Below are 11,505 nucleotides of genomic sequence, written 5' to 3' on the forward strand. Positions count from 1 at the left end.
TCCTTTGCAGGCCATTTCCATTATAAACTGCGCACAGCCTCACACATGGCCATCACATAGTTCAGCTAGACCGATGTTAAAAACAATTACAGCTCATGCTTAGCAAACACTGTAGATCAAACCTCTCATCTCTTTTATTTATAATCATAATGAAAATCTCTGAACCGAAGTGCATTCGTCAGCATTCCTACAGAGAGATAGATCGATGGCTCTATCTCATCAGCAGACATTGTCTGACTTAACCTTTCATAATTCAGCAGCGTCGTCGCTCAGCCGTGGTCCAGTTTTCTTTTCTTTCTTTTTTTTCTCTCGGAATCAATACATTTTAATTATTTTGAATAATCGAAGAAGCGTCCCACACCATATTTATGAGCTTTTTTTATCTGTTTATTGAGTAATATATTTATTTATTATTTCAGTTTTTCTAAAATCAACCATGTCTACAACTGTGTCAAACTAAATTGTTAGGCTGAATGTTTTAGAAATAGACTTACCATTTGATTTAGTTCTATTCAATGTGCCAGTGACTAGTGACAGCATAGGGTTTAGTGTCAACTAAACATTTAATGCCTTAAAAAAGATTACATTTATTTTTCCTGCATTAATTTCATTATTTAACAGACACTTGATGTATTTATTCAGATTTTTTTTTTTTTAATTTTCAGTCCCAAATTGTGTCCTAAATACATAATTATGCTACATTCACTGATCAGCCATAACATTAAAACCACCTCCTTGTTTCTACACTCACTGTCCATTTTATCAGCTCCACTTACCATATAGAAGCACTTTGTAGTTCTACAATTACTTACTGTAGTCCATACCAAACAGGTATTATTTGGGTGGTGGATCATTCTTAGTCCAGCAGTGACAGTGAGGTGTTTTAAAAACTCCAGCAGCACTGCTGTGTCTGATCCACTCATACCAGCACAACACACACTAACACACCACCACCATGTCAGTGTCACTGCAGTGTTGAGAATGATCCACCACCCAAATAATATCTGCTCTGTCGTGGTCCTCTGGGGGTCCTGACCATTGAAGAACAGCATGAAAGGGGGCTAACAAAGCATGCAGAGAAGCAGACAGACTACAGTCAGTAATTGTAGAACTACAAAGTACTTCTATATGATAAGTGGAGCTGATAAAATGGACAGTGAGTGTAGAAACAAGGTGGTGGTTTTAATGTTAGGGCTAATCTGTGTAATTGGACCTACTCTTTGGTATGGTAGTGGTAGTTTGGTTCAGTCCTAATAAAATAAAAGTCTGACCTTGTGAATTCTGCAATTTACTCTCAGCTAAAATGTTCTGGGTTATTTAACACCATGCATTTATCATATAATTAAAAAAACTGTCCATCATATTGCAGCTTTTCATATATAGTATCTTATTCATCCCGATGAGCTTAAAGCTGCTATGCATGGAGCCCTGAACTTCATGTATAAACACTGTATTAATGTTTACAGATGATTCCAGTTGTGTACAGTTACTGTTAACTGTCTTATAAACCAGCAAAACGGATTAGCTTTTTTAGTACAAATATAAACAATGAATATGGCATACATCTATTAAATACTGTACATACAATATTATTAACTGCTATACTGACTCGGTTAAAAAGTCTGCACATCAGTGCAGCTAAATTAAGTCTACTAGTTTTCTCTTATGTATAAAATGTATAAACTCTGGGTTTTTGAGGAGTCCTGCGCTGCAGGTAATCATGTTTACTTCACTTAACAAAGAAACTTTCAGTAGCACTTTCCATGAAGCTCAGATTTATACAGACTGCAGTAACAGAAAAAGTTGGGACAGGATGTGAAATGCTAATGAAAACATAAAGCAATGATGTGTAAAGTTTAAATGATCTGTATTTCATTACATTTTGTAAAAATTTACATTTTGGCATTAGGAGATGCTTCAAAGTGACTTACAGTACTGTTACAGTATATTGTCTAAGCAATTGAGGGTATGGACCTTGCTCAAGGGCCTAATAGTGGTAACCTCACAATGGTGGGGCTTGAACCAGCAACCTTTCGATTACTAGTCCATCACCTTTACCACTGCCCAAAAATTTATAAATAATAATTACAAATTTAATGCCTGTAATACAAGCCAAAAAAGTCAAATTGTGCAATACTAAAATGCTTTGCTGTCTGGACTGCTGGCAGGCTAGTCTATCACCTAACAACACATTGTTTGCCCTTTTTGTTGTGCAACTGTACAGAACTCCTCTCTGGTACTTGTTATTTCACTATGCGCTACATGTTTATAATGTGAGACTGCAGGCCAGCCTAGCATGCGAGAGGTGTGACAAATGCACCTTTATATGTCTAAAAAAGAAGTCATGTGTGCTACAGAATGTGTCGAAATCTTTCAGCATCAATGTTGTTCTAGCCAAGGTGCCAGGTACTCGTGCCATGGGCACTAATACAACCCACATGATGACCGACCCTGGCTTGGCCCAGATAACCCAGTATGCACAGTATGTTAATTTCCATTAACAATCTAAAATTTTGTCCCATCAGACCAGAATATTATGCATAAGTCACACATACACTGATCAGCCATAACATTAAAACCACCTCCTTGTTTCTACACTCACTGTCCATTTTATCAGCTCGACTTACCATATAGAAGCACTTTGTAGTTCTACAATTACTGACTGTAGTCCATCTGTTTCTCTACATACCTTTTTAACCTGCTTTCACCCTGTTCTTCAATGATCAGGACCCCCACAGGACCCCCACAGAGCAGGTATTATTTAGGTGGTGGATCATTCTCAGCACTGCAGTGACACTGACATGGTGGTGGTGTGTTGGTGTGTGTTGTGCTGGTATGAGTGGATCAGACACAGCAGCGCTGCTGGAGTTTTTAAACACCTCACTGTCACTGCTGGACTGAGAATAGTCCACCAACCAAAAATATATCCAGCCAACAGCGCCCGTGGGCAGCGTCCTGTGACCACTGATGAAGGTGTAGAAGATGCATCTGTTGCATCTGAAGATGCATCTGTTTCACCCAATAAACGCATGACGCAATCAGGCAATTGGACGTGCTAAAAAGGGAGAAAAAGGGGAGAAAGTGCATAAACAAATATATATTAAAAAAATAGATTGACAAATTGAGTTTCTAAGTCACTGCTACTTGTTTTATGAGCATTTCACATGCCGTCCCAACTTTTTTCAACTTAAGGTTCAGAAATCATGTTCACTTAGTACACTAAAGCGCCTGGTACCTTCAGCTTGAGGCGCAGATTTGAAAAGCTGCTGTGAAATGATGAATGCTGAGCTTCATTGGAAGTGTTATCAAGAGCTCTTTTTTAAAAAGCAAAAAGATGACAAGCAAAAAAGTTGTGATGTGTATATCGAGGTACAGATTATGTACATGCTGCATTTATCAATAATTCTACTATCAACAGTTTTATATGTATAAGATCCATATACAATATATGTACATGTAATCTCTTTGTAGGTTCTTGCTTTATTATTAATCTACATTGTTTAAGTTTAATCATCAGATGTACTTGAAACACTTCTAAACAAATTGCTTTTTTTCTTTTTCCTGTGGTTCTTTAAAACAAATTATTTCTCTATCCAGAAGGATCCTTTCATTTCTTCAGAGATTTAATCATTTTAGTTTGAACTCTGTACGATGTTTATCTTTGTTAATCTTAAATATTTCAGTACTTGATGTTTATACATTATATAAAAGTCAGCTGGTTGGATTTGGTGTCTCAATAAAAACAATTACAGGAGGGAATAATTAGTCTGTGCTTGATTAATAATAATGTAGGACTGTTAAAACCAAGCGTTCAGCCTTGGGTCACATGACTTAAGAAGTACATACACTAAAAGTATTGAGGAGGAGCATTAAATACATTCCATTTCTGCTTTGTGGCAAGATCTGTGTTCAGACTAAAATATTCTTGAACTCGTTGGTTTGAAACTCAGCTCTGTTATTCAGCTGGGCTGGGCGCCTACATGAACAACGATTGGCTGTTGTTCATACAGGGTGGGGAACCAGATAGGGACCTCATAACTGATGAATTATGACCTCTGCTGGCTGATTAATGGTGCCTGCACAGAGTCCAGGAAAAATGCCGATCAGGGTGTGGCTCTCTGTACACAAAGCTGATCCGCATATTAACTCGGCCAGTGCAGGTGAAAAGATGCAGTCGGCTACTGCACACGTGTCGGAGGGGGCATGTGTTAGTCTCGCTCTCCACAATCAGCAGTGATCAGCATCAGTAGAGAGGAAGTGCAATGCAATTGGGTAACTGGATATGACTACGCGTGCTCCCGAGAAGTAGGCTGTTCGAATTCTTAGATACCTTAAAATGCTGCCTAGTAAGGTACCTTAAATTCGACTGGTATTTTGACAGAATAACGAGGGAGCATTTGATGCTGCCTTAGTGGTGAAGGCAATCCCAGCATTCAGTGCGGCACAACTTTTCTTACAAAAAAAAAAAAAATTGGGGAAGATGCAGAGAAACGAACTGAGTTATTTTATAACATATAGTGGTGCTTGAAATTTTGTGAACCCTTTAGAATTTTTTATATTTCTGCATAAATATGACCTAAAACATCATCAGATGTCCTAAAAGTAGATAAAGAGAACCTAGTTAAACAAATGAGACAAAAATATTGTACTTGGTCATTTATTTATTGAGGAAAATGATCCAATATTACATATTTGTGAGTGGCAAAAGTATGTGAACCTCTAGGATTAGCAGTTAATTTGAAGGTGAAATTAGAGTCCGGTGTTTTCAATCAATGGGATGACAATCAGGTGTGAGTGGGCACCCTGTTTTATTTAAAGAACAGGGATCTATCAAAGTCTGCTCTTCACAACACATGTTTGTGGTAGTGTATCATGGCACGAACAAAGGAGATTTCTGAGGACCTCAGAAAAAGAGTTGTTGATGCTCATCAGGCTGGAAAAGGTTACAAAACCATCTCTAAAGAGTTTGGACTCCACCAATCCACAGTCAGACAGATTGTGTACAAATGGAGGAAATTCAAGACCATTGTTACCCTGCCCAGTGGTCGACCAACAAAGATCACTCCAAGGGCAAGGCGTGTAATAGTCGGCGAGGTCACAAAGCACCCCAGGGTAACTTCTAAGCAACTGAAGGCCTCTCTCACATTGGCTAATGTTAATGTTCATGAGTCCACCATCAGGAGAACACTGAACAACAATGGTGTGCATGGCAGGGTTGCAAGGAGAAAGCCACTGCTCTCCAAAAAGAACATTGCTGCTCGTCTGCAGTTTGCTACAGATCACGTGGACAAGCCAGAAGGCTATTGGAAGAATGTTTTGTGGACGGATGAGACCAAAATAGAACTTTTTGGCTTAAATGAAAAGCGTTCTGTTTGGAGAAAGGAAAACACTGCATTCCAGCATAAGAACCTTATCCCATCTGTGAAACATGGTGGTGGTAGTACCATGGTTTGGGCTTGTTTTGCTGCATCTGGACCAGGAAGGCTTGCCATCATTGATGGAACAATGAATTCTGAATTATATCAGAGAATTCTTAAGGAAAATGTCAGGGCATCTGTCCATGAACTGAATCTCAAGAGAAGATGGGTCATGCAGCAAGACAACAACCCTAAGCACACAAGTCGTTCTAGAAAGAATGGTTAAAGAAGAATAAAGTTCATGTTTTGGAATGGCCAAGTCAAAGTCCTGACCTTAATCCAATCGAAATGTTGTGGAAGGACCTGAAGCGAGCAGTTAATGTGAGGAAACCCACCAACATCCCAGAGTTGAAGCTGTTCTGTACGGAGGAATGGGCTAAAATTCCACACCAGATACTGAAAGCAAAGGTTCACATACTTTTGCCACTCACAAATATGTAATATTGGATCATTTTCCTCAATAAATAAATGACCAAGTACAATATTTTTGTCTCATTTGTTTAACTGGGTTCTCTTTATCTACTTTTAGGACTTGTATGAAAATCTGATGATGTTTTAGGTCATATTTATGTAGAAATATAGAAAATTCTAAAGGGTTCACAAACTTTCAAGCACCACTGTATATAAATTACTATATATTTTTAATTTGTATAGACTTGCACAAGTGTGTTTATTTGCAAATTCGGGCTTGTCATTGAATTTAATTTAATTTAACTGTTTTCGGTACACAGAGGGAGATGTTCGTTGACATGCTAGCGCGTTGTGCCACCTCATCCCATTAGTTTTAATGGCAAAAGGCTAACTGTGTTAGCTAAGTGAAAACTGATGGAATCGCTGTCTGAGTAGCGCGTTCGAATAACCTGACTTATAAGTCAGTGACTTATTAGAATCCTCTCTACTGAGGCAGCTGCCTATGTAGGCAGTAAGACAGCAAGGCAGCTCCCTAGGTTTTCGAATGTCACAGTCAAATAGGTTATTTTTCCACCGCTCAGGTGGCGCAGCGGTAAAAACACACGCTGGAACCAGAGATGGGATCTCGAATACATCGTATCTGGCTGAGGCTGAGAGGCTACATGAACAACGATTGGCCTGTTGTTCAGATATGGGCGGGACTAAGCTGGATGAAGTCTTTCTCTCATGAATGGTGCAATTACGACTGATTGATGGCGCCTGCACAGAGATGAGAAAAGAGTGCTCTCAGGGTGTGTCTCTCTGTACACAACGCTGAGCTGCACTGTACTCGTCAAAGTGCAGGTGATAAGATGCCTACGGCATGCTGCCCACGTGTCAGAGGGGGCGTGGGTTAGCTTCGTTCTCCTCCATCAGAGCAGGGATCGGCATTGGTGGAGAGGAAGCATGATGCAATCGGGCAATTGGACGTGCTAAAAAGGGAGAAAATGCATAAAGCAAAAAAAATTTTAAAAGGTTATTTTTCCTTTTTTATTTATTTTGCCTTTTTATTTATTTTTTTTTATTTATCAGTTTTCCTTTTTCTTTCTGGTTCCTTCTGTATTCTTTCTTTTCTTTTTCTTACCTTCATTTCCATTTTTCTCTCTTTTTCCTTTTTGTATTATTCCTGTTATTTATTTCTTTTTTATTTATTTATTATTTACTTTTGGGTTCTTTTTCTGATTCTTGTTTTTTCTTTTTCTTTTTTTTCTACATATTTTTTTATTTACTTATGTAGTTCATACATTTATTTTATTTTTTTATTTTGCTTTTATTTATTTTTTTTTATTTTTTTTTTATGTTTGTGTTCTTACAAATCTTTATAAACAAGGAATTCACTTGCTTATTCATTTCTGTTTAAAAGTCATTTATTTTTAAAATATAATTTCAGTTTTTTTATTTTAAATACCTGTCAGTTTGTTTTTGTGCTTTTCATATTTGTGCATTTAAAGTACTTTTTATTTATTTATTTTGATTTTGATTATATATAAATATTTTCTTTTTCTCTTTTTTTGCTTAACTCTTGTTTCCTTTTTATCTTATTTTCTGAAGCAATTTAGAGTTTTTTAATCTTGTCTTGTTTTTTTTTTTTGTTTCCTTTTTTACTCACTGTCTTGTTTTGTCTTCTTCAAAAAATGTCATCTAATCTAATTTCATCTCATCTATTTTATTTTAAATGTATGATTTATTTCCAGTCAGCTGTTATCTCTATAAAGGAATATTAAAATCGGATTCTTACCACGTCTGTATTGTTTATTTTTTGTTGTTTTTTTGTTTGTGTTTTGTCTCTTTTAGTAAGTAGGCAGAGAGAGAGAGAGAAGGTGCGGTGGATCAAACCTTGGAACGATCGACTCGCGTCAAAGAGAAACGACAAACACAGAGCAGGAGAAGAGAGACGATTATAAAGAGACATTTAAAAAGCTGTTCAGATGAAAAGCAGTAAGTGTGGAAGCATGAGAGACTCAGATCAGCTTTAAATCTTCCACAGACATGAAAGACTGATGATGAAGCACACGGACGAAAGGTGAAGAGAAGAGACAGAAAGGATGATGAAGATGAGGAAGAAAACGAGACGTGTTCGCAAAGCATTTTATTTTTCTACTTTTTGTTGGTGCAAAGACACGTGTTTATGAAGTATTAATACCATTTAACATCCGTATACACACACACACATGATTATATACTCACCACATATCACTATCACATCAATAGAAAACGTCACCGATGAGATCGTCTGACCTTCTGTCTCCAAGGCCTGGTGTGAATGATCCAGTTTTTGTGGGCGGAGTCTCTGGCTGATCTAGAACTGGACAACATCCTGTGTTGTGATGTCACTCTTATTCCTACACTGATCAGGTCTCAAACCCAAGCTGAGACGTATCCTCGTTCTTCCACCTTCCAAGTTTACCGATATTTATGGGAAAATACGCACAATGAGAGTCATCGCTGCTGCAAACCGGAGTTTACACCAACACTGAACAGGGTCATTAAAGTATTTCAATTCATTTCTATTTTTATTTCATTTTTTATTATTGTTTTGCTTTCAGTTTCTGTTTTTAAAAGTGCTCACACCGCCAGCTTCTTCCACATACGAACAAAACAACCGTCTCTGCAGTGGTCCTCACCCAGATCGAACCGTTTTTGGTTTCTTTGTGCTCGGTTGCGCACTCATCTTCACAAACAGTGCAGGTTACAAAAGGAAAAATGCAAAAACGGTGTAACCTGGCTACTGATGAATGAAAACTTTGTAGATTTGCGGAATTTAGAATCTATGCAGGCTGACGTGTAACTGTGGTAACAAACCGCATATTAGAAGAAACAGAGGCCACATTTCATGTCACTCACGTTGACCTGTTTGATTGAGACGTGATCTACCAGTGTGCACTGTGCGATCGACTGGTAGATTGTGATCGACGTATTGGGAACCCCTGATTTACAGAATAAAGCATAAAGATGTTCATGTTGTTGGTTTTAAAGAGTACAAGCAGTAAATTTCTTTATTTGACTGAACTTAAATTGAATATTGGGTTACATGGCTTACAAATGTGCAAAATATGGCTTTATGTTAGATATAAATACTCAGTACTGGTTTTTTTTTTTGTCATAAATGTTATTCCATGTTATTTTAAGCCCAGATTATTAATGCTGAATGATCACTGATCAGCCATAACATTAAAACCACCTCCTTGTTTCTACACACTGTCCATTTTATCAGCTCCACTTACCATATAGAAGTCCATCTGTTTCTTTGCATACTTTTTTAACCTGCTTTCACCCTGTTCTTCGATGGTCAGGACCCCCACAGGACCACCACAGAGCAGGTATTATTTAGGTGGTGGATCATTCTCAGCACTGCGGTGACACTGACATGGTGGTGGTGTGTTAGTGTGTGTTGTGCTGGTATGAGTGGATCAGACACAGCAGCGCTGCTGGAGTTTTTAAACACCTCACTGTCACTGCTAGACTGAGAATAGTCCACCAACCAAAAATATCCAGCCAACAGCGCCCTGTGGGCAGCGTCTTGTGACCACTGATGAAGGTCTAGAACAGCAGCATGAGCGATGAGCGATCGTCTCTGACTTTACATCTACAAGGTGGACCAACTAGGTAAAAGTGTCTAATAGAGTGGACAGTGAGTGGACATGGTGTTTAAAAACTCCAGCAGCATTGCTGTGTCTGATCCACTCATACCAGCACAACACACACCACCACCATGTCAGTGTCACTGCAGTGCTGAGAATGATCCACCACGTAAATAATACCTGCTCTGTAGTAATCCTGGGAGAGTCCTGACCATTGAAGAACAGCATGAAAGGGGGCTAACAAAGCATGAAGAGAAACAGATGGACTACAGTCAGTAATTGTAGAACTGCAAAGTGCTTCTATATGGTAAGTGGAGCTGATAAAATGGACAGTGAGTAGAAACAAGGAAGTCTTAAGTTTTAATGTTATGGCTGATCAGTGTAGTTCTCATGATGTTTTATTAAAATAGGATTGTTTTTAAGACGAAGGTAACATGTATCAGTGTATGTGCATCTAAAATCTAATCTAAAAGCTAATTCAGGTATATTGTTCTTCCTGCTCATCGTCAGTGTGTATCGACTCTGATCCCAGTGGGGTGTGAATGTGCATATGTATCTGATATACGCTTCCTAGTTTTTTGTCTGATGAGACTTTGCTGTCGTCGTGTTTACTCTTTCTTAATAAACCAGGTACTTCCAACCAAGCAAAGGTGAAACAGTGGATGCAAGTGGACCAGTGTTCCACATGAGCCCAGTTATTATTTATTATTAAAGGGTTATAAGACTTACTAATATAAATTAAAATCCTATATATATATACAGTATATATATATATAAGCTACTTCCATGCTGTAACTCATATACAACTGACTGTTAATACACTAGTAATTTTTATCCAACATAAAGTATATATATGAACATTTTTAAGGGTTTTATAGGCTGGGGGGGGGGGGGGGGGGGGGGGGGGACATATATGAGCAAAATGGGAAGTCCAGAACATTTGTAGAGTATATGGTTGTGTTTTGTGTTGTGAGTGTTCATAGAACTGTGTATACAGGTATATACGCTGAGGGGTGTGTGTGTGCGCGTGTGTGTGTGTGCGTGTGTGTGTGTGTGTGTGTGTGTGTGAATGTGAAATATACAAACCTCAGTTCCAAAAAAGTTGTGACAGGATAACAAATTTAAAATAATAGTGGTTTAAAATGTATCTTTATTCAATCTGTAGTCAATACTTCATTGAGCTTTATTTTTTTATTATATGGTCAGTCCAAATTTGATACCTGCAACACACTCCTAAAAAGTTGAGGCCCTTAGCTGTGCCATCCGGCTGGGCTGGGCGGCTACATGAACAACAATTGGTTGTTGTTCATACAGGGCGGAAAGCCAGATTGGGACTCCTCATAACTGGTGCAATTATGACCTCTGCTGGTTGGTTGATGGAATAATGCGTTGATCAGGGTGTGTCTCTCTGTACACAAAGCTGATCCGCATATGAACTCGCCTTGTGTGGGTAAAAAGATGCAATCGGCTATTGCACACGTGTCAGAGGGGTCTCGCTTTCCTCAATCAGCAGTAGGGATCAGCGTCAGTGGTAATTGGATACGACTAGATTGGGAAGAAAATTGGGAAAAATGCAAAAGTTTGGGCCACTTACTGTAACAACAACTAATAATTGTTTAGTAACTTAAAGTACTACTTCATTTTTTTTTTTTTTTTTTTTTTACTATTGTACTGATATGCAAATTTTCTGATGTGCAACTGTATGGAGCATCATTGTCATATTGTGCTTTTGCAGCCCATGCAGAATGTGGATTGGTATAGATAAGTTTTTAAAGTATTCTGAGCTCACTAATAGCATTTAGAGTCATTCTTGGCCTTGCCCTTAACCTACAGAGATCTTCTTGAATTCTCTGAATCTTTCAATACTATCGTACACTGTAGGGGGAAATACCAAGAACCATGCAGTCTGAAGAATGTTCTTTTTTATTTGCTGATGCCATTATAGCAAAGTGGTAGGCCTTGAACCTTTCTTGCCCACTGTATAACTTTTCTTAATGCTACTTTTAAGTAACAACAGCATTTACATTTACTTCATTTTACAGCAACTGAGGGTTAAG

At 38.1% G+C, this 11,505-nt stretch overlaps 1 protein-coding gene across 2 annotated transcripts in view; it reads left to right on the plus strand.

Moving 5' to 3' along the window:
- The window catches only part of LOC134334430 (RNA binding protein fox-1 homolog 3-like), a 177,951-nt gene extending 170,126 nt beyond the window's left edge, over positions 1-7,825 (plus strand). For both annotated transcript variants that reach the window (XM_063016747.1, XM_063016741.1), the window contains exon 12: positions 7,662-7,825. In XM_063016747.1, the coding sequence (XP_062872817.1) occupies positions 7,662-7,664 (3 nt within the window). In that variant the 3' untranslated portion in view covers positions 7,665-7,825. The remainder of the gene's footprint in view (positions 1-7,661) is intronic.
- Positions 7,826-11,505: the final 3,680 nt, after the last annotated feature.

The sequence above is a fragment of the Trichomycterus rosablanca genome, chromosome 2 (genome assembly GCF_030014385.1).
Source record: "Trichomycterus rosablanca isolate fTriRos1 chromosome 2, fTriRos1.hap1, whole genome shotgun sequence".
NCBI lineage: Eukaryota > Metazoa > Chordata > Actinopteri > Siluriformes > Trichomycteridae > Trichomycterus > Trichomycterus rosablanca.